The sequence below is a fragment of the Wyeomyia smithii genome, chromosome 2 (assembly GCF_029784165.1).
Source record: "Wyeomyia smithii strain HCP4-BCI-WySm-NY-G18 chromosome 2, ASM2978416v1, whole genome shotgun sequence".
NCBI classification, from domain to species: domain Eukaryota; kingdom Metazoa; phylum Arthropoda; class Insecta; order Diptera; family Culicidae; genus Wyeomyia; species Wyeomyia smithii.
In genome coordinates, this window is record NC_073695.1 from 199,379,420 (window position 1) to 199,404,107 (window position 24,688).

At 41.1% G+C, this 24,688-nt stretch overlaps 1 protein-coding gene across 1 annotated transcript; it reads left to right on the forward strand.

Moving 5' to 3' along the window:
* Positions 1 to 662: 662 nt before the first annotated feature.
* LOC129722706 (32 kDa beta-galactoside-binding lectin-like) lies at positions 663 to 8,942 on the forward strand. Its single transcript, XM_055676386.1, has 3 exons — positions 663 to 819; positions 928 to 1,010; positions 8,287 to 8,942. Exons 1-3 carry the CDS (start codon positions 793 to 795, stop codon positions 8,606 to 8,608), a joined length of 432 nt encoding a protein of 143 aa, XP_055532361.1. The 5' UTR covers positions 663 to 792; the 3' UTR covers positions 8,609 to 8,942.
* The last annotated feature ends 15,746 nt before the right edge of the window (positions 8,943 to 24,688 follow it).

Below are 24,688 nucleotides of genomic sequence, written 5' to 3' on the forward strand. Positions count from 1 at the left end.
AAAAGCACAAACCTGGAAACAAAAAACGAAAAGATGTAGTAACTGTTATAAGGATGGACATAGTCTATTAGATTGTAGGGAAATGAAGTTGGGCAATGTGTTTGTGCCGGTACAAAATGACCCTCGTGAGGAACCAGCTAATGTGAAAGTAAATACTAGGTTAGCACAGATGAAAATAACCAGTCAAGATCATCAAGAACAGCTGCAAAATCCAATAAAAAGTGATTTTAAACCTGTTGGAATCATAGAGGGACAGCCTAGAGAGGAGTACTGGAAGCCAACTTACCCGGAAACTGGCCCCGGTAAACCAATGCATGTTGACAACCAAGAACATGGGGCATGGTCGAATGCAGAAGTTGGATTTACTTTTACTTCGACTAGAAGTTTCGAGAATTTCTGGGAACAACCAGAGAGAACCGTTAGGCCTGTTTCGTCTGCCGGAATTAGTTGGCAATTGGTGTCGGTGAGTCAAATGGTTTTAAATGAGGTAAAAATGTGAGTTTGTGAACTGACGCTTATAAGGTTGACATCAGAGCCGGTTTCAAACTCGCAAATATACGATTTCGAAAGGGTAGTAAAATTATTCTTATCACTGCAACGAGTACCGCAAAGGTTAGTCTGTTTATTCTTATCAATATGGAACAATCCTTCGATAAACCTGACTGATTACTAAATATACAAAAAAGGAATATTTCACGTTCAATTGATACTCTACTCGTATACAGTATCGAACAGCAGGTTGAAGAGTTAGGTTGTGACCAATAATTTTGTTGAACAGAAAATTACTGTAAGATGGCTCAGCTACCGGTGTATAATCCTGTGAGTGCTTTTATATATTTGAATCAATAAAAAATCTACTTGTAATTTAATTAAGTATTGATTAAGTACAGCGATAAGAGGTGACTGAGTAATAAATTTACTTCACAGCCATCACCTTTCCTTGGATTTCTACCAGCCGGATTAGGCTTGTACCGGAAAGTTATAATCCGTGGAAAAATGAAGGATGACCAGTGAGTATAATATTTTTTTTTATGCAGGCTAATTTATAATGTGCTATACATTCGTGAAGTTCTACTGTAAAAACTTAAAAACAATACTTTATCGCATGATGTCTGGTGTCCAGTCAACGTGATTTCATTAAAATAGTGAAGGAAGTAAGTTTGTCACCCAATGGGTATTTGTATAGAGACAGAGGTTGGGTCCGCCCAATTCTTGCAAAATACATGTTTGGATATTGGCGGATGTCTCTCGGTGGCCGGCAGTCCTGAGCTATGAGTTGCGTGTTCACACTACCGAAGAGCGAAATGATGGATGAGCGAATTGGAAACACGCATACATTTATTTACTGCATGTCTTCATGTTTCAAGCGTACTTACTTGTGAGATATGTTAAGAGTCCTGGTCTTGTTGTACAGTATAAATCCAATACCTAACCTATATAAAAAAATTTAGAGAAATGCTACATATAGAAAACAAACCATAACGAACAGAGCACACGAGAGGAGAAAAATATAAATACCGTGTGTACACTAAGGTGTTTGAGGTAGAAATTGGGGAAAGTAGAGACAGTTCTACCAGCATTATTCTTGTGGAGTCTACAATTATATCTTATCTTATTTTATCTTATCTTATACCTAAAAATATGAAATAATGCGTGATCTTATTTATATTATTCTCTTCGTTTCTGAGGCGTAGAATGGTTAAATACGGTTCAAAATGGGTATGTGTGTAATTGAAATTCAATACGATTGAATATTGACACTATTTTGAATTCCAAGATGGCTACTATGAATGAATTTATATGAGAGAAAAGTTTTTTTTCTTTTTAAATCATATATGTTCCAGCATAACCCTTAAATGCCTGAAACGATTTTTATTAAACATGGCAGAAGCCTTCAGTCCAAATAGTGTAATTCATGATCCCTTGAGATAACGCAAAACTCGCAAACTGAATGCCCGTCTTCAAAGGATAAAGGTTGCTTTGGCCACATCAGGTTTTGTATTGACGGCGATAACAGGTCCTACCAAACTCTGGAACTGCTCAGGGGCCATCCACATTCCACGTGGACAGATTTTAGCGATTTTGAGCCTCCGCTCCGTGGACAACTGCCCATATAAATTCTAAAAAAATTGTATGAACCGTGGACATAACACAACCCCGGTATAAACAGCCTGAAAAGATGTTTGATCGACAACAGGAGCTAAGCCAATTTTTTGGGAAACTCCTTGTGCCGCCTCTTTTTTTCATGTATGGGCTTCCTCATTGCGACCAAAATCGTAGATCTATTGTGAGATATGCCCGGGTGTCTGCTGTATCCCGCACTTCTGTTAAGAGCAATACCGCTATTGAGAAGTGGCATGCTTATTGTTATTGTTCATCAGTGCTTGTGTGTAATGTGCTACTCTTCCTTACACGCTTACTGTTCTACTTTACCAATACTCGTTCCTCTTGCCAAATATCACCAATTATAATTCCCTGGAGAAGTTTCGTCGTGCGTCCTTCTGGCCAGTTTTATTGATAAGAGGGACTTATTTTTTGTTAAGAGGAAGTCACGCAAAGGTATTTGTAGATTTCAGCGTAAAGGAAGGGTAACTGGTGGGGAGCCTGAGAATAAACCCATGCTTAAGTCCTTATTCGACATCGGATGGCCTGGTTCCACTAAGATTCGAACCCACGACCATCCGCTTGAGAGAGCGGACTCTGTAACCTTGCGGCTACGCAGCTCCCCTGCCGCCACTTGCCACTTGCCCGTTCTGACCTTCTTCCCGCTTGAAGACCCATTAACATTTTATCGGCTTACGGTCCGAAGGTAGATCAGTGATTGCCCATGTGCCATTTTCTTTGTGGGACGCTATTTCTTCTTCCGTTGCAGTCTTCCATTTGACATGCTCCGAACATGAAATTGTTTCAGCGTACGTCCTAGGTTCAGTTGGTGAATCCACCACAAGTGGTATGGTGTCTGTAAACCGTCCTGGAGTGCTGGATTAGAAAATGTCTTCATGCATCTTCTTCCGGGTTTGGCTGTTTGGCTGGCCGACACATCTTCGGTTCGACGCAACACTCGCATGTCAGCTGTGTTGCACAGTTTTTCACATTCATGCCAGAAACCAGGTTCTTTGGTTCAGTTTTTTCCAAAAACATCGGGTGCCACACATTTTGACAGTCTTGATGATGTCGGTCAGCAACCATCATCGTGATCCTTCAACAGTATTCAGCCGGTACAAGCCACTCACTCGATTATCCGTCGCAATCACTTCGTTGTACATCTTTCCGAATTGTATACAGCACGAACTCCTTTTTTGACAAGCTTCGCCACCAACACCAGGGATGCCAGGTCATTTTTTCAAATGTCTTCACCAGGGGAATGGCAACATGCTATCTCTTTCTATGTTAAATGAGTGAAGAGTCTTTCCGACTAAAGTGAAAAGTATATGGAAGTTTTGCTGGGTGCCTGCTACTGTCAAACGTGTAGAGTTTAGATAGGGCTGCCATCCTCTTGATCTTCACGCTCGGCGAAAAAATGTCTTCACGTGTCTTTCCTACAGACGGTGTTATGAACAGATACAGAAACTCAGTAATATATCCTTACAAAGTTTCGAAATTTCATTATACTTTCTAATGCTTATGAAAAGTCATGCGAAAATAAATGTGGTTTCCAGAATTGTTTAAAATAAAATATTAGCAAAGGGTTGCCATATTTACTGCTTTTCTCTTTGCGTATCTCTGTATAACACAGTCTCTAGTCTTTCCAACCGAGATGCCAGCCTTAAACAGGCTTGTACTTTTCTTCTGCTGCTTTTCCCACAAGAAAAGCACGGCAGTCAGATTTTTTTTGTATGCCTGAAAGGCCTGTGCCACTGCGACAAGAATGTTTGTCTTTTGTGGATAAGAGTTAGTTCTTCTTCTTTACGAGCTGTTACAGCAATCGTCAGAGGATTAAACGAAGACCACTTAGAATTAGAGCAATCTCCATTCTTCCAGTTTAAATTTGGAACTCTCCTTTGCGTAACGCTTTATTATTTAAATTTCGTCAACTTTTACCTAAAAACAATCAAAATTAAAATTGGGGCAGAATGCACTACGAAGGGCTTGCAGGAGATTGCTTGACAACTTAGAGCATGTTCCATTATTTTTGATTTTACTTTCGAGACTTCAAGTGCTTCTCACTTCGCGTGCTGATTTCTGCTATTGGCTTATTAGCCTTCTGCTTTGGAACATACTGACCTTTGTCGTGGTGCGTTTTGGTCACGGGCTTGTTTGGCAGCAATGGTAATTTTTACCAAGAAAGACATTCAATGACATTCAATCGAGTATTTTAGAATAAACTTCGTGATAAACATACAATAAATAGATCCTACAATCATCCTACACGTTCAATATCCCTTTGAAATTATTTGAAGCGCTGTAAATCGCGCAAATGCTTAACTGGTGCGTTTTGTACAATCCTCCTCTATTCACCACTGGTTGCCAATAAACACTGCTGCGCTACGCGAACTGCAAGTTGGGATGTTCAAAAAGCACCTGAAGCTTAAACTATTGGACACGGTGTCCGTGGGAGCAGCATTGACGGACGTTACTTGGAGTAATATTTTTATCTCTCAAGGCGTTTTTGAACTTGAAAAAGATAATTATCAACAGTATGCTGCATCGATGTTGGAATTTCTCAACTCTTTCGATGTTTTGAATTGTGGCCTTGAATGTTCAACGACTCTTAGCAACTGCCTAGACTTCAACGTCTTGTCGTTTTACTTCGTTATTTCTACTATCCTCACAAGGAATGGTTTTCCCCGATAGTAATTCAAGTTCTTGAAGAGAAACAGAAAACGCAGGCGCGATGTAGTTGTAGTTCTATCCGAACTGGACAAAAATCGCAGCCAAATGTTCACGATAAACCCTTCTAACAGCAAGAATCTTTCGGTTTCGACTGTGTATAATATCCTCACAAATAATTTGCTCGAAAGATTGCGGATACTGGCCAAAGTGATTGACAAAAAAGGTTGAACATCCTAATTCTATCCTTACTTACTTACTTTACTTTTACGGCGACAGACCATATCGATCCAATTCCGAATCCAGAATGTGTCGCCATGTCACTCGGTCTTGGGCTGCTATCGTCCAATCTCCCCTAACACCTACTTCACGGGCATCCTCGTCGACAGCACACATCCAACGAATGCGGGGCCTACCTCGAAGTAGACGGCCTCTATCGGGATTTCTGCTAAATATAGTCTTTGCGGGTCCGCTCAACTATATCCGCCGATTTGTACACCTGGTACATGGTTCATGCGTCTGCACCAAACACCATTTTCTAGTTTGCCGCCAAAGATTGAACGCAAAATCCTACGCCCAAAAACACCAAGAGCTTGCCAATCAGCCTCTTTTAACGTCCATACTTCATGGTCGTAGAGGGCCACGGGAAGAATTTGTGTTTTGTTGAGTGCAAGTTTAGTATGGGTTTACAGACTACGGGACCCCAGCGGGTTACGCAATCCGTAGAAAGCCCTGTTTGCAGCTGCTATCCGCCTTTTTATCTAACGGCTAACCTCGTTGTCACATGTCACTAATGTACCCAGGTGAAAAAATTCGTCGACTACTTCGAAAGTTTCCCCATCTAACACCACCTCAGCACCAACATCCGTCGGACTAACACGCTCTCTATCAGCCATCATGTATTTCGTTTTTGCAGAGTTAATGATGAGCCCTACCCTCGCAGCTTCCCTCCTGAGAGGTCCGAAGGCCTCTTCCACTGCTCTACGGTTGTTACCAATGATGTCGATATCGTCCGCAAAACCTAGAAGCATGTGAGACTTTGTAATGATGGTGCCGCTTCTTTGCTCGCCGGCCCTCTGTATAGCACCCTACAATGCGATGTTGAACAATAAATTTGACAGCCCGTCTCCCTGCTTCAAACTATCTAACGTCACGAAGGAGTTCGATATCTCACCGGCTATCCTGACGCATGATGTAGAGCCTTCAAGAGTGGCACGTATCCGCCCAATTAGTTTTGTTGGGAAACCATGTTAGCATAATTCGCCATAACTCATTTCTCTTTACTGTATCGTACGCTGCCTTGAAGTCAACGAACAGATGGTGCGTCTGCAGGTTGAATTCTCGAAATTTATCGAGGATCTGTCGCAAGGTGAACACTTGGTCCGTAGTGGAGCGTCCCCCTCGAAAACCACATTGGTAATCGCCAACAAAGGTCTCCGACAACGGCCTCAGTTTATGGAACTACTACAGTCCAGGCGGTGGTCTTTCTTGTAGATCGGACATATGAGACCCTTCAACCAGTCCGAGGGCAATTTTTCATCGGACCACACTCTCAGCATGATCCGGTGTAAATCACAACACAGCTGTTCGTTCCCGACGTTAAAAAGTTCGGCTGGAATGCCGTCCTTACCAGCTGCCTTGCAGTTCCTCAGCTCTTTCACTGCTCTCTTAACCTGGTCCATGGATAGTAGGTCCACAACTTTGTCATCATCCTATATCACCATCCTGCTCCTTTCGACTACGCTGTTTTCTTCACCATTCAACAGCACACTAAAGTGTTCTTTCCAACGCCTGGCCACTTCCGTTCTATCGGTAATCAGGTTCCCCTCCCTATCGTTACACATGACAGGGGCTGACACGTTCCGGTTCCTGGTTCCATTTATCTTTATGCAGAGAAGTAACCTTCCGCCTTCACAAGAATCCGCTCCCAATGCTGCTGCGGCGATGAAGTCTTTTTTCAGCAGCTCTAGCTTCCCGGTATCTTCCTACGCTCTGACGAGTCAGAGCCGTGGCTAACATGTGAGCTCTGGCGCGGTTCTTTTCATCTGTCGCTCGCTGGCACTTAGCGTCAAACCACTCATTGGACGTGGCTGTCGCAGATGTACCCAACAATTCTCCCACTGTGGTGCTGATTGCACTGTGGATATGCCTCCACTCTGTAACATCTGTAACGTCTAAAAAGTGTCGACCATCAATCAGAACATGGTCGATCTGAGAGCAGGCCTCTCTATTTGGGTGCCCCCAGGTGTGCTTACGTATATTCCGGCGTGCAAAATAAGTGCTACGGATAGCCATACCTCTGGCTGCAGTGAAATTGACAAACCTCAGGCCGTTGTCGTTCGTAGTAGAGTGCAGGCTTTCTCTACTAATCGCGGGGCGGAAGAAGTTCTCCTGCCCGACCTGCGCATTTGAATCTCCGATGACGATCTTGATGTCGTGTCCTGGGCACTCATTATACGTTTTTTGGTAAGCTCATAGAACTCCTCCTTCTCTTCCTCGGGTTTATCGTTGGTTGGTGCGTACACATTTATCAGGCTGTAGTTGAAAAATTGCCCTTAATTCTCAACACGCACATACGGTCACTGATCGGCCTCCATCTAATGACACGCCTCATCTGTTTCCCTATAAGCACGAAACCGACTGTCCTTTCTGCTTTCACGCCGCCACTGTAGTAGATGTGGTACTTAAATGAAGCCCGGAATTCGCGTTCTCCCATTTTCGGCCACCTCACCTCCTGTATGGCAGCAACCTCCACATTCACCTTCTGCAGCTTTCTAGCCAGGATACCTGCACGTGCCGGTTCGAGTAGAGTTCTCACATTCCAAGCACCGAGTTTCCAATAATCGTTGTTCTTTTTCGCTCGCCTCAGTCCATGCCGATTATTCCGTTCGTTATTTATATCTGGGTTGTTCGTAGTATTTTACCTTACTAGGGCTGCGATACCTAGTCTCGCGACGGGGCTGGCGAGGCACCGCGTTTTGTAACTCAGCCGCCCGCTCCGGGTATGACGCTGTTGTACGCCGCTTCTAACATGGGGATACACCCGCGTACGATCCCCCTTCCCAGTCAGCATGCGACCAAAGTTTCTTCGCCAGTCAGCATACGACCATAGTTCTCCGCTAAGGTTGGGATAGGAGTTGCTGAACAGAGGTGAATGACCACAATGGGGTCTAAAGTGACACGTGCCCAGCCGTTTACCAACCAATTCTATCCTTATATAAATGCTTCATTGCGAGAAATAAAATAAGAAAACTGTTCGGTGTTTAATTTGCATTCAAAGAAGTATTCGAAAGATACCAAAAGAACCATGCATATCTAGTATAAACTAGTTCCATTTCATGCTTTAGCTTTCAATTTGTGTTAACACTGCAATTTTTGCTTTATCTGTCGATTTGTGATATTACGCTTAGTACTCCAAAAATATATCATCATCCATCAAAACAAAACGACCTGATTAGAAGCTAGACATGCATAGAGAGCTTAGAACTGAAGCCATTTATCAATTTCTCGCCACAGGTTTAACATTAACTTCCAGTCCGGCCCGAATACGGACCCGCGCGATGACTGCCCGCTGCACATCAGCATTCGTCCGCGTGACAAGGTGATCGTCCGGAACACCTACCAGTTCCGCAGCTGGGGCATCGAGGAGCGACATGGTGGTTGTCCGATCCAGAAAAGGGGTTACTTCGATGTGCAGATTACGGTCAAGCCGGACTCCTACAGTATTGCCATCAATGGTTGTCAGTATTGCGAGTTCGCCCATCGGCAACCGTACGCTTCGGTGCGGTTCATCCATATCAGCGAGGGAGCTCAAGTGGACGCCATGATTACCGAGTAGCGTTGCAAAACGGACGCGTGAAGATAAGCGCAAATGAATTTGATAAAGATTGATTGAACGAGGAAAGCCGCAAAGGAAGGTGCAACAATTAGTGCTTTCTACTGATTGGAAATCATTCTGTTTTATATAATAATTGCACATCAAATTTCGGATACGGTTATAACGACATGTTTTTGGCACGTAAGCTTTAAATGATTTATTTTTTCTTAAGTATTCGAGACTGTTGATCACGGAAGACATTTCTATATATATATTTATGTAAGTGAATACCTTTTTCAAAGACTTGTTCAACAGAATCAGTAAACTTTTTAGAGAAAGAAAAAACACTGTTGAGCACATTCCTAAAAATCCTTATTCCGATTACTCCTTATCTTATGTTTCTATTTTTATTTTGTTATTGCTGACTTAATGATCCTTATCTTTTTACCATTTGAATTTTTCTAAATTGAAAACAGAATTCGCGCTCGTTTTTAGTTTTAGTTAAGCTTCGTACAGATGATTGAGTTTGATGAAGAATGATATTAGTTCATCATTTAAGATCACGATTGTTCTTTGCGAAAGGGATTGATAAAGAATTGCCCTACAATTAAGGCGATTAACGAATAGCCAACGTATTTGATTTTCTGATGGTTGCAAACCAAGTAGTTGAACCTACGGTTTCCTTGAAGCCAAGAACGACAAACCTGTTCATTTTCTTCTTCGGAAAAGCCACAAAAATGAATTGTGAATTGAAATGAAAAATCTTGTTTTGTTTAGAAATGAGGTATTCAATTAAAATATGGCATTTTACCCACCTATTTAATTTGAGTTTGTTCCAAAAAAATTAGAACAAAACAACGATTTGACCACCGCTGAAGATGCCCTAACTGAAACTGAAAAATATGAGATAATGTACGGATCAGTGCTGATAAAAGTCATTTTCCCCAGCAAAATTCTTCGAAAATAACAGCCAATCATTTTCAATTTTCACTTCCAATGAGCACTCTTTCAGATACACTAGATTTTCGTCCTAGTAACGTGCTGTTATACTCAGATGAAATAGATCGCGCGCATCGTTCACGGTTACGGAATAAAATTTGACGACGAATCCAACCAAATGATCTTCACTTCAAAGCGAAAAAGAAAAACAAACAGTCCACTCAACTAAAATGAACCTAACCGAAGCACTTTTTCACTGACACTGACCGATGCCTTGACAATCTTCGTTAACTGATAAACTGATTTTGCTGTCTTGCTTTCATCGCATGAAATATAATGAGGTGTTTTGCAAAAAGCGGGAAGGGAGAACTCTGAAAGGATTGTAAAAAAATAACGTTTACGAATGCTTTTTTTCACTTCCACTCAAGAGTGTCAACAAATATCAACCCTGGTACGGATAAACGTTTAGCCTTGCGAAAACAGTATCAGGAACTTGTTTCATAACAAAAACGGTTTGATTGATCAGTATGATATGTTTAGTAGAGTTGTAGAGCATTACAATTCTACTCAGGAAACAAAAAAAAAGTAAAAAAATAAAAAATAGTAAATAATTTTGGTTAAAGGGTCAAAAATATTAATTCATAGCCGTTACGCATACTTTAACTTTGTTTGATATACATGGATCGTGGAATTCGAGATTTTTCGGGGTTTTCTCCTTAAACATGCTATAAGTAGCCGTAAATCATATTTTTTAAGATTAATTGCTAAATTTCTTAACAAAATACATCAGGCACTACCTCCATATCCAAGAAAAAGTGGCTCAAAATACTATTTTCTACAAACTTTCTTTAGACATTATCCTTCACACTCATTTATTTATGCTGGAAACCAGCAAAATTTTGCTGGATTTTGCCGAGCTGTAAAACCAGCAATTCATCCAGCAAAATAAATTTTGCTGTTTATCCAGTAAAGCGAAATTTCATTCAACTGTCAGCATCTTACCGTAACTTCAGCAAACTTGAATTCAACTACTGAATAACCAGCAATGTAATTTTGCTGCACATTAAACAAAGCAAAGTATATTCTGCTGGTTACCCAGTTAGAGTAAAGGAACCACGTTGCCCTCAACCGCCACCATTTACCCACCCACAGCCAGAGCATCATAACCAAATTACTGTTGAACTATACACGTGTATTTATCATATTTACTTTTACGTTTAAACTAGCTCAACAGTAATTTAGCTATGGTCCCGTACCGGCTATCAGTAGCTTAGCTGTGATCCCGTATGAGCTTCGCAGCAGTTTGGCGGATTTTACTAATGACAGCTTGACGTGGAAATTTTTGACACATCGATTTGCTCGCTAATTTCCAGCCAACATTCATTTACTGTTTCGTGTTCAGCAAATTGGTTTGCTGTATTTTCGTGAATCATTGAATCGACTACTGGTTTTCAGTAAATTAATCAATTCAATACTGGTTTATACAGAAAATATTGGAACTGAATTACAGCAACATTTTGGAAAGAATGCTGTTAACCAGCAAACTAGCGGTTTGCTGATATGCTTTCAGCAAAGTATTTTGCTGAACCATGAAGAGACATTTTGGTGTGTTCTATTTTGCTTTCTTGAGAAATTGTCGACAGCGTGGCCCTAGTGGTGAAATTTTGAACTACATAGCTATTACCAAAAGTTGGCCAATAGTTTCAGGATCAACATTCGAGAAGACATCGTTCATCTAGGAGGCAACCCTTACTTACTTTACTTTTATGGCGACAGATCGTTAAGATCCTATGCCGAATCCAGAATACGTCTCCACAAAACTCGGTCTTGGGCTGCTACTTTTCAGTCCCCCCTTACATCCGCTGCTCTGGCATCCTCGTCGACAGCACACATCCAGCGCGTGCGCGGTCTGCCTCGAAGTCGTCGGCCTCTATCCGGTTCTCTGCTAAATATTATCTTTGCCGGTCGCTCATCCGCCATTCATGCGCCTCCTTCCACGTCCACGATTTATGTCCGTAGAGCGCTACCGGGAGGATCAGAGTCCTATAGAGCGCAATTTCCGTACGGATCTGTAAGCTACGGGACCTAAGCTGGCTACGCAATCCGTAATAAGACCTATTCGCCGCCGCAATCCGCCTCTTCACCTCGCGGCTCACCTCGTTGTCACATGTCACGAGAGTACCAACATAAACAAATTCGCCGACCACTTCGAAAGTATCCCCATCCATCTCCACCGCAGCACCAACACCCGCAGAACTACCACGCTCTCTGCCAGCCACCGTTTTGGCAGTGTTAATGGTGAGTCCAATTCTCACAGCTTCCCTTTTGAGAGCCGTAAAGGCCTCCTCAACTGCCCTGCGGTTAACACCAATTATATCAATGTCGTCCGCAAAACCCAGAAGCATGTGAGACTTAGTGATGATGGTGCCGCTCCTCTGCACACCTGCCCTTCGTATTGCACCTTCCTAAGCTATGTTGAACAGCAAGTTCGAGAGCCCGTCACCTTGCTTCAGACCATCCAACGTCACAAACGCGTTCGAAATCTCGCCCGCTGTCCTGACGCATGATGTGAAACCGTCAAGCGTCACACGTAACAGTTTAATTAGTTTTGTTAGGAAACCATGTTTTACCATTATTCGCCAAAGCTCGTTGCTTTTTACTGTGCCGTACGCCGCCTTAAAGTCAACAAACAGATGATGCGTCTGCAAGTTGTGTTCTCAAAACTGTCTCAAGGTAAACATCTGGTTCGTTGTAGATCGCCCCCCTCGAAAACCGCTTTGGTATTCTCCAACAAAGACTTCCTGCAACGGCCTCAGTCGCTGGAACAGGATACGGGAGAGAATTTTGTAAGCGGAATTGAGAAGGGTTACCCGATCAGTCTAAAATGATAACACCCCGTTAAGCATACAGACGCGAGGCATAGTACGCTAGGCATAATGGATGGCAGGCATACGGACACGAGGCTTATGGACGCGAGGCCGAATGGACCCGAGGCCGAATGGACGCGAGGCCGAATGGAGGAGAGGCCGAATAGACACAAGGCCGAATGGACACAATACCAAGGGGAAGTGATGCGGAATACGTTATTATCATCATCATCATCATAATCACAGCCTTCTTATAACAACATGTATTTCGCTTTAAAGTGTCATTTGGAAAGCAATACACTCGCGGCCTTCGGCCGACTCGCTGGTCGAGCGAATGCTGTCCTTACTCGCTACCGCTCGTTCGGACTTAACTAAGGGAACGAAACTCTGTTTGAGTAGACCTAGCAAACTAATAGATCAGTCGTTTGAGTGCGATAGGCCGCCGCTTCCGACGGCGGGTCGGCGGCCGGCTCGGACTGCGGAAACCACGGCGGCTTAGTGCCGCCTCGTTTTCTTGCCCTCGATTATGCGTCTTCGCCACATGATTTCAAGAAAAGTATTATGACCAACTTAACCGTTATATACTCGGCAATTTTAACACACGTAAGTACTCGGCAGGGTTCTCGGGTACCCACCAAAATGAAATGCTTCTTACCCTTTAAATTCTTGACCTTGAAGATTGGAAAATTTGTCTATTTTTATCATACGGGACCTAAAAAGCCATTGGTTCCCATATAGTTTCTGTAAATCCGGATTTTCGGGACCATGTTCAAAATCGGGAATCTGCTCCGAAATGGCCATTTCGGACAACTAAAACAAATCAACTCCTGGAGTGGTTTCATGAATTAGGATACCAATGTTGGTCGGTTTTTTCTACAAATGTACTAATTTGTCTCCCCTTCGAACTTACCCCCCCCCCCTCCCCCCTTGCTGCTATAAACAGTCTGATGATGGGAAATGGTTTATTTCCATAAGTTTCGGGTGGCTGGATTGAGGTTATCCTTGTTTTTTGAAACATTAAAGTCTGAAAAGGCACCCGGGTATCCTGCCGAGTACATAACGGTTAAACTCTTTAGGAATATATTCATACCTGAACTACATAATTGCATCTCATGCGATCGTACAACATTGCATTCGGCCTCGCGTCCATTCGGCCTTGCGTCCTTTCGGCCTTGCGTCCATTCGGCCTTGCGTCTATTCGGCCTCGCGTCCATATGCCTCGTGTCCCGTCCCCGTCTAAAATATAAGGATTATAACAAATCTTGATATTTTGTTACAAATTTTTTGTATCAACTTGTGTTCTAAACTTGGTCTCGTTAATAGTAAAATATCAAAATTCCTATCCAAATTACTTACTGATTATTATAAATTATAGCAAATTTTGTAAAGATTTTGACAGAAAAAGATCAGAATTAGCTAGAATGTACAATATTTTGTTAATTGAATAACAAGTTCTGTTATAAATATGCTTTAAAAAACACACTTTGGAACATTCAAGTGTTTGATAACAGAACTTGATATAATTCTGTCATTCTGATATATCAAGAATATTACAGTCTTTGTTATTTCTATCAAGTTCAGATATATTTGTGTTACCCGTTTGTTATAATCGTTTGATCGGGTATGCCTCTATAATTATTACAGTCGAGCCTATGTCCCTTCTTGTAGATAGGGCATATGAGTCCTTCCAACCAGTCCGTAGGTAGTTATTCCTCAGACCATACCCTTAGGATAATCTGGTGAATTGCACTACACAGCCGCTCACTCCCAACTTCGAAAAGTTCAGCCGGTAAGCCGTCCTTCCCAGCGGCTTCGTGGTTCTTTAACTCTATGCAAGCATTCTTCACCTCGTACAATGTTGGTGGGTCCTCAGCTTGTCCGTCCTCTTCAATTTCTATTCTGTTCCCCTCGACGACTCTCCTACATTCCTCAGCGTTCAACACCACTTCAAAATGTTGCTTCCAACGTCTGGCCACCTGCGATTTATCGGTAATCAGGTTTCTCTCCCTGTCATTGCACGTGGCAGGTGCTGGCACGGTCCGGTTCCTGATTCCGTTGTTCGTTCTATAGAAGCTCCTCGTGTCGTGCCTGGTGAAGCAATTCTCCGCCTCTGCGAGGACGCGATCGTAGTGCTCACGTTTCTCACGGCGATGAAACCTCTTTTCGGCAGCTCTTGTCTCCCGGTATTTCTCCCGCATCTGACGCGTTACACGATTAGCTGCTACTAACGTGTTGGCGTAGGCTCGGTTCTTCTCCTCCGTCACCTTTAGGCACTCAGCATCGAACCACCCACTACGCGTGGTTCCCGTTGTTATGCCTATCACTTCTCGCGCTGTTTCGTTGACCGTATCATGGATGTGCCTTCACTGCACTGCTTGTTCAGGTCCACTCCAGCTGGTTCACCGATCCGTCTATCAACTTTCCGAGAATACTCTGCAGCAACTCCTTCCACTGATAACCTCTGGATGTCCAGATATATCTTCCTCGCCGATCTCGATTCAAATACATTTGACAACCGGGTAGGCGCGAATCTTGCCTACCACGAGATAGTAATCCAAGTCGATGTTTGGCCCTCGAAAGGATCGCACATCTATGACGTCTGAAATAGCAGGCCTCTCTATTGAGGTGTTTCCAGGTGTGCTTCCGAATGTTCAGACGTGCAAAATGGGTACTACAGATGGCCGCGGCGAAGCTCACTAACCTCAAGCCGTTGTCGTTGGTGGTAGAGTGAAGGCTTTCCCTACCAATAACGGGACGAAAGAACTCCTCTCGTCCGACTTGTGCGTTTGTATCTCCGATGACGATCTTTATATCGTGCTGTGGGCACTCTAATAACGTTTTCTCGAGGAGCTCATAGAACTCCTCCTTTACGTCATCGGTTTTATCGTTTTTTTTTGATAAGGCTGTAATTGAAGAATCTGCCTTTGATTCTCAATACGCATATACGGTCATTAATAGGTCTCCACCTAATAACACGCTTCATTTGGTTTCCAAGTAGCACGAAACCGACGCCCCGTTCAGCTCTATCGCCGCCACTGTAGTAGATGTGATACTTGAAAGAAGTGCCCGTGGTCGGATCAACCGCCCGGAATTCACGTTCTCCGGTTTTAGGCCAACGCACCTCTTGTATGGCTGCTATCTCCACTTTTGCCTTCCGTAGCTCTCTGGCCAAGATGCCCGCGCGTGCCGGTTCGAGCAGAGTCCTAACGTTCCAAGTACCAAGTTTCCAATCGTTGTCCTTTTTCGTTTGCCTAGGTCTATACCGATTGTTCCGATTCGTATCATTCTCTGAATTGTTCGTAGTATGTTTATTTACAGCATGCTGCCTTACTAGGGCTGCGATGCCTAGTCTCGCGACGAGGCTGCCATCATGGGTGTAGCTGGCGAGACACCGCATTTCATAGTTCAGCCGCCCGCTCCGGAACAGTCGCTGTTTGAGCCGTCCACGACCTTGGGAACAGACGCTCAGGCGAGCTGCTCTCTAAGGAGAACAACTCCCCCTTCCCTGTCAGCATACGACCGAGTTTCCACCGGTTCACCGATCTTCCCTTGGTTGCTCGTATCCCAGTCGGTACCACGTGGAGGTAGGGATAGGAGTTGCTGGGCATTATGCTATGGACCACACTGGGGTCTATTTTATGCCAACTAGTACGGGTGTACTGCTGGTACGCATTGCCCAGTCGTTTACCAAACAGGAGGCAACCCTTAGTAGTTATTAATTTCGCCCTGATTTCAGTGCTTTCCGACTGCTGCCTCGTAAGAAATAAATTTAAATTCCATAACATTTCCAATGCTACAAAAACCTTGACCTAGAAAAAGTTATAGAGCCCTACCCAAGCAGTAAAATTTGTTTCGCTTATGAATTTTGTGCATCACAGCAACAAATTCTTATGCGAAACTAAGTTGCAGCTACATTTCAGTTTCTTATACAATGACAAAAAAGCGCAGGAGGCGGAGCCAATTGTAACATTTTCGTTGCTTCATCACAAGTTTCAAGAATGAAACAGCAATGTGTATGAACTTATGCGTGAAATTTGATAACAACATGGTAAATGCTGCATGGTCAAATTCCAGAAACGAAGGTGTATCGTAGCAGCAACTTCGACGAAATAGCAATTACATGGCGTTGTGGTAAACAAAAGATTTTCTGTATAGAGCATGATCTTTGATTATTTCCAGAAATTTGGTGAAGATTCAACTCCAGTTATCAATTTCTATTCAATTTTCAAGCTTCTACTATTTACGTCGCTTGCTGTATAAACTCCTGCAAGTTTATGGCTCAGTCTTTATTTTGCTTTCTAATCATGCTTATGCTTATTCTCAATTTTTAATTTTGCTTCTTTCATTCATCAGCACCTCAGCATGATAGTGAATTTCAAATCAATTTATTTCATTTCGTTTTAGAGACCCACATTTTTCTGCCGAATTGTGAAAATGTTTTTTGGATGACTTCTAGTCCAAGTATCAGAGGTTACCACGCGATAAAAAAAGGTCATTGGTTAGTTTCCTGAGCAACGTTATTACTTTATTTAACATTTTAAACGTTACAAAGGTGTAATATTTCCCTCTCGTGTGTTGTAAAGATAATAAAATTTGCAAGGTTCTGTAAAGAACCCGGGTTTATCATCACAGCAACATTTCCGTATGTAAATTGCTCGCCTTGCATTGAAGGCATGGACATCAGTATGAACCTCAACAAAAAGTTACACCCACGGGGAATCTATCTGTCAAATATCGTGTAACCGTGACCAGCATATTTGGCAACAAGGCGTCCGGTTGTTTTGGTTTTCGTCGTTTTGATTGAAGTAAAATTTAGTAGAATTGTAACGTTCTTTTTCAACAAAACTCTAGAAATCGCGGAAAACTTTTATTCATACTGCGTTGCTTAGTGAAATTTGGTGGCAGCAGCCTGCAATTAGCTGACAATCATGAAGTTTCCTCGCCACACAGAAAATCTTTTAAACGTCATGGACCAACAAACTTCATGGACCAGAGTTGATCTGCGATCAGGGGGGATTTACTGCTGTCAAAATTCATATATGTGTGCGTTATCGCAGATCAACTCTGGTCCATGAAGTTTGTTGGTCCATGACGTTTAAAAGATTTCCTGTGTGGCGAGGAAACTTCATGATTTTCAGCTAATTGCAGGCTGCTGCCACCAAATTTAACTAAGCAACGCAGTATGAACAAAAGATGAAAGAAATAAAATTTGATTTTCCACATTTAGGTGGCATCCATAAATTACGTAACGCTCACAGGCGGAGGGGGAGTATCCTTGAGCGTTACGATTTGTTACATAGGGGAGCGGGAGAGATGAGATCAGCGTTACGTAACAAAAAATCTCTGGAGAGACTTTCCAAAAACGAGCATTTTTATTAAGCAAATTCTTCTACAGCGTTACGTAATTTTTATGGGGGGTTAGTGTTGACGTTACGTTTCGTTACATATGGAGGGGTTAGGGTCCAAAAATCGGGTTTTTGCGTTACGTAATTTATGAATGTCGCCTAATGGAAGGATGGATACAGGATGGCAAAAAAAGTTTCAAGATGAAATTCCCTGATTTTTCCTGAAATATAATATTATTTCCCCTGATATTTTTCAGCATTCCGCACAAAAAAGTACAACGAAGATTAACGCAACTCTGGATTCCCAGTGAAAAAAAAATATTCAATCGGATATGAAACCGAATCGTAGAAGTCCCAAAATAGCCTTTTATGCTGAAAAAATCAGTTTTTGAGAGCCGTTTTAAAAATAATCGCGTCTCGGTAAAAAATTTTTCCCTGAATATTTTTTTTGTTTTCTCTGCCAATCCCTGATTTCCCTGAGCGAAAAAAGAATTCCATGATTTTCCAGGTTTTCGACACCCTAACTAACTACGTGTTCAAAGTTTCATTTAAGCGAAAAATGCTCTGAGGTTAGAAAATAAATTGTGCAACTGTGTACAGTGTACAGTAGGTATACAGCAGGGTGGCAATGAAAATCGGATTTTCGAATATCGCTTAGAAGTGCTTAAAATTTTCGTCTTCTTCATGCAAAATTTTAGCTCAATCATGCTTTGGAAACACGTGCTTTAAACGGTAAAAGTTTCACGAAAAACATCGATGAAGAAAAGGCACATGAGTAGTTTATGAAATTGTCGATATTGAAAAAAAAAAATCTGATGCTTAACCCTCTAGTGCCCAGTGCCGCCTCTAGGCGGTCTTCAGTCGAACCTTTAAAAAGCTTCAATAAGAACTTAAAAAATGTTTATGAGGCTTAATAGTGATTTTTTCGAAGTCCGTCTAAAAATTAATTTGGGTACTAGAGGGTTATTGTCTTAGAAATTTCATGGACTTTTTGAGATAAGAGAGATTCCCAGCTCTAAAATCGAATTTTTATTAAAGTTTTTTTTTTTGAGGCTACACCCGATCTCGACGTTTCATGCATTTCTAAGACATTTGGCATAAAATTTTTTTTCCATATAAACAATTTCATGAACTACCGCCTTTTACTGTTTTTTTTTCCTCGATTTTTCTCGTGAAACTTTGACCGCTTTGTGGCACGTGTTTCCAAAGTTTGATTGGGCTGAAATTTCGCATGGAGGCTTTTTTCGAGAAGACGAAACTTTTGATCACTACTTCTAAGCGATGTTCGAAGGTCCTTTTTTTGTCAGACAACTTATTAGGCGTCGTAAACAAATTACGTAACGGTAAAAATCTATATTTCAGACCCCCTCTCCCCCTACACTGAGAGAAAAACACTTAAGAATTTCATAAGTTACAACTTATGAACATGCATAATTTTGATTTCATTAGACACTTATGCATTACATATCAAGCTTATAAATTTCATAAGTATATTTTGGAATTTTCATATAAACGATATATGCATCCCATACGCGTAACTTATGATTTTCATTAATGTCAACATTCTGAAAATTCCATAGTCATATCTTATTAAATCTGCAAAATGACAGACCAGAATTTTTGTTCCTATTGCTAGTGCACCGTCAGATAAGTGTTTTAAAATATTGGATCAAGCTAAGCTGAAATTTGCACAGCTGGTGTCAGTTGTTGAAAATTGGAGCAAAAAAACTGTAAGTACCTCTCTACAAATTCTACCATTACATCATGTCATCTATATTTATTCTAGCGACTATTAAATCTTGTGATCATTAAAGAGGACAACGCTGACGACATTCGGCAAGAGGAATCAAAGGCGAACTTGTTTTCCGAATTTCAAAACCTATATATTATATATTTGCGATATTTGTGAGTAAAGAATAAATAAGATCTAAAGTAAAAAGTTTTTTTTAACAAAACATATTAACATACCCAGGTATTATAAATTTCATGGCAGCAATTATGAGCTTTATAACAATCAACTAATGATATTCATATCAATCTCTTCATGGAGTTCATATTGAAAAGCTATGATTTTGATATGTCTGTTCTTATAACATGCATACATACGACCAATAAATTTTATAAGTATGACTTATGAAAATTGTTAGTAGTCGAGAATAAAATTTCCCCTCCATTTCATAAGACAAATTTATGACTTCTATAAGGAATCCTTGTGGCGCAAAATTATAAGGGGTTCTTATGGAACTCAATAGTTATTTTCTCTGCGCGTATGTAACGATAGGTAACGTTCGACATGACTCCCCCCTCTAAAATTACGTAACGCTGAACAGCTTGACCCCCCTCCGAAATTTTCAATTTCGAGCAAACATCACAGTTACCTAACTATCTCTACTACCCCCCCCCCCCCCCTCCTCCCTACGTAACAATAAGTAACGCAGACTCAACCCCCCTCCCCGCCTTCATGCGTTACGTAATTTGTGTACGACGACTAACCGCCTTAATAAACAAACTAACAAAGTTGTTGAGGACCTAATAAATAGTGTACCTAGGGAACAAAAATTTAAATAACTCATCGCCCATTTTGCGATATATGGACGACTTGTAGGTAATTATGTGAACTATTCGTAGTTTTGTTATAGAATTTTCAAAATTATTGGTTCTAAGAAACATGAATTTGAATTTATATAGCTTTAATTTTCCAGTGAAGATGGTTTTTCATTTTGTTTTTTTTTTTTAAGAAATTTCAAACAATTTATGATATAAAAAATAGACCCAACTTTTTGCCTTCTACAAACATTAGTCTTGATTTTTTTTTAAATTTTAAAGTACAATGCAAAATTACTTATGAAACCAAACTCTTGTCTCATTTATTTTCATGGAAAATCTGAGTGGGTGCTATCAATCGCTGGTCACGATAGTATAAATATCATCTCATTTCTAATAACATTGTATTGCATTAGATTCTCAGCCACCATGCGTCTCCATTGACAAACTGATGTATTTTTTCATTGCATTTTTATGCTACAAAAGAACGATAGAAAAATAAGCAAATTTTCTATGGTAAAAATAGAAGGCAGAATTAGTCTAAGTTGAAGCCATGCTTTTCAATGCATTGGGCATATTCAAGATTTTTTTCTATCTCAATTTTCAGTTTTTCTCTATTTGTTTTTTTTAGGTACACATTAAAAAACTATCGAATTTAAAACTTCCATTCACTGCCGAATAAACAAAATATCGACACTAAGTTTTATGGGATACATTTTGAATTATATTTGTCATGTCTACATCGTAAATACTTGAACCTTTTTTCATATCGTTTTTTCCATACAAGGGTATCGAAATAACTAGAAAACATGTTTCAATCCAAACATGCAATTGAGAATAAGTGGAAGAAGACTCATGGTGATTAGGCAAAAATGTGAAATGTTATTAAAAATGCAAAAAGAATCTTCAATATGACCATTTTGCACTGTTTAGGCAAATTATAAATTTCAAAGTTTATGGAGTTATATGTCACATGAGGTTTCGATATTTTTTTTTAAACATAATGTGCAGCAGTTTTCATGGGCGCAACTACGGGGGGGGGGGGGCTAGGGGGGGCTGAAGCCTGTTTAGCCTCCCCTAGAATTTCCCAGAGAATGATTGTATTCAATATATATACATTCCATACTAATTATCAGAGCATCAAAATCAACACAAATTGAGATGTCGTCATTCATTGGCTAAGAACTAGTTCTGCACCCAGGATCGATTATCAACCCTTGCTCTCTTACTCACCTTACCAGTCAGACGAGAGCTTTAGTAACTCGTGCTGTATCAAGAAGTCGCCAGTTTATTCGGTTTTGGGCTGTGTTTCACCAGTTCCCCAGACGTCTCATCACTCGCAAGTCTCTTTCAATCTGGTCGAGCAATCATGCACGCTGCGCCCCTTAATTTCTTGTGCCGGTAGGGTTGCTAAAGAGAAGTGATTTCACTTGGTTGTCGTCCGGCATTCTTACGATGTGACCGGCCCACCGCAACCTATTGTCTTTCGCCAGGTGTGCAATGGGGTTCTCTCCAAGCAGCGCTTGTAGCTCATGGTTCATGCGCTGTAGCCATTATCCGTCGTCCGCTTGTGCTCCACCGTAGATAGTCACCTTCTGTTCGCCGATAGGCACCTTCTGTTCGAAAATATCAAAAGGACTTCCGTAGAGGACTACCGGTTATCAGGGTTTTGTAGTTTTTTGTATCGAAGTGGTCATGTCCGATCATCACCGTGATTGGTGGGTACGTTTGTAATGTCTGAGGAGAACGGGCCGTCGTTGAGAACGTGGTCAATTTGTTTTGATGTACGTTGGTCGAGGTAAGAAGGGACTTTGGACTGCTAATCCGCGGGCAGCTGCGAAGTTGGTGCATAGCAGGCTGTGCGAGCCGATAACCGGCTTATATAAGTCTATCCTTCCGTTCATGTCCCCAACGATGATCTTGATATCTCTACGCGAGCAGCTATCGTAGAGTTTCTCCAGCTGTGCGTAGAACGCTTCTTTCCCTGCATCAGGTCTTCCTTCGTGAGGGCAGTGCACATTGGGAATAGTGTAGTTGTGGAACCGGCCTTTAATTTTCAACAAACCCAACCTGTCGCTGATTGCCTGCCGCTTTGGTGGTACTGTGCCTTGCGACCACAAATCCACCGTACCTTCTCTCCTTTCAGGCAAAGCTCCTGGAGCGCAACGATGTCGAAGTGGCGGGGTTCTAGCTGATCCAGCAGAATCCGGTCGACGGGTCGTTAAGCGATCTACTGTTACATGTACTGAGCTTCTAATCGTCGTCCTTATTTCGTCGGCTGGGTCATTGCCGATTGTTCCGGTTCGTTTTGAATTCTTGATTCTCCGTAGTATGTTTATTTTAGTACGCTGCCTTACTAGGGCTGCGATGCCTAGTCTCGCGGCGGAGCTGCCGCCATGGATGTAGCTGGCGAGACACCGCATTTCATAGTTCAACCGTCCGGTCCGGATCAGTCGCTGTTTGAGCCGCCCCTAGCCTGTGGGGAGCCGCCCCTAGCCTCTCTAAGGAGAACAACTACCTCACCGGTTTTTCCTTGGTTGCTCGTATCCCAGTCGGTACCACGTGGAGGTAGGAATAGAGCATTATGCCTTGAACCTCACTGGGGTCTATTTTATTCTAAATAGTACGGGCGAACTGTTAAAAAGCACTGCCCAGCCGTTTACCAAATCTAGCTCTCCTCAATATCGAATCATTGTTGCTGAAAGAGCTTGGCGTTGACGATGTGTTCAAGATATTCAGTACATCTTCGGAGATTCTATCCCGAAGTGATTTTTTCTGCTCTTACGATACTATTTTAAGCGTCATTAAAAAAGCATATTCAAACTCTTTTTTAAAATGACATACATGAAAACTAGCCCCCCCTAGAAATTTTCCTTAGTTGCGCCCATGGCAGTTTTACAAAGTCTTGAAACCCAAAAATGGTAAAAACATCACTGATTATGGATAGGCACTAAACAATAATCAGTCGCGTAAAACAATATTATAACAAAACAAGTTTATTTCAATAACATATGCATCTTTGTGACTATGTGTCATTTTTTATTTAAATCAAAAAGTGTAAGAGTAGAGTCACTGTTTCCTGGACAATTCAGTGCTATACAATGCCTTGTGAGATACGCTTGCAGGTTTAAGTTACCTTACTGTAGTTTTAAAAATTTACAAAAAGAGAGAGTCGTATAGTTTATAATTGGTGTGGAATTATTATAACTTTGATTTGGAAAAAATACGAGTTTGATTCACTACTTGGAAACTTAGCTGGGATATTTAAATACCAACGGAAGTTTCCATTTAGCAGCATCAACTTAATAAATTATATTGTCGAACCCGTTGAATTAGGTTTTTAAAGGAAAGCTGATAACATTCGTTTATTACCTACGAGATTTAGAGTAAACGGGGAAATGTCATCGCAAATTAAATGCTTCATCTGTATCGATTATAAAACCGTTTTCATTAAATTCGTTCCTATATAGTTTGCGTAAAGTATCTAAGTCTCATTTTTCACTACTGAAAGAAATTCTCAACAAGTTGTACGTGTGCGCGCTTATCCAAAAACAGATGTTTGTTAGTATTTTATATTGTTTTCTAGATTGTTTTTTTTTCTTCTTCTTCATACCGCTCAGTTTGTTCTATTTACTTGTTTGAGTTTGATCGAAGTCGCAAATCAATAAACTGTCATTATTATCATTCTTTTCTTTTTTGATATGGCACTTTTTAACTACATTTTTAGTTCCTTCAAACTGGAATTGAAATCGTGCGATAGCTTTTGCGTTCTTATATCTTATGGATCAGAGAAGAAATTCGAAGCATGAACTGAAACATGTAACGAACTGTGATAATCGCTTACAAGGTATTTAATTTGCTGTTTGTAGAATGGAGCATTAACTTGTTCTTCGAGGTTCGAAGTATCACGCTATAGGGAATGCCATCCAGTGCAGAAGTTTGAATTAAACTTGGATATATTCCCGACAGAAAGGTTTTTAAACAAAGTCATACTAATTATCCTAATAGGAACCTGTTTTGGATAAACAAGAAAAGTACAAGCAAATGAATTTTCCGCGTTTTTTTTTTGTTCAAATCAGAGATTAAATACAAACGTATAAATCGGCATGGACCTTAATGCTTAACGAGAATTTTGGTTTCGGGAATAAATATTTTAGGTTGCTTGGTATGCTTTAGCTTCCCTTTTGTAATGTAGATTTGTTCTAAAAAGACTCGAATCACTACGACCCGAAATTGGCCGATAAATGAGAATTGATTGTTCCAAAAAAATAAGAATTATTAGCAAAAAATTTCTTTGAAAATAAGTCAACTTTTGAATGAATAAGTCCAAAAAATGACACAAAATTTATTTTTACCACAATTCGAGACTTGCAACCAATGTATTTTGGTTGTTTTGTTATTTGCGT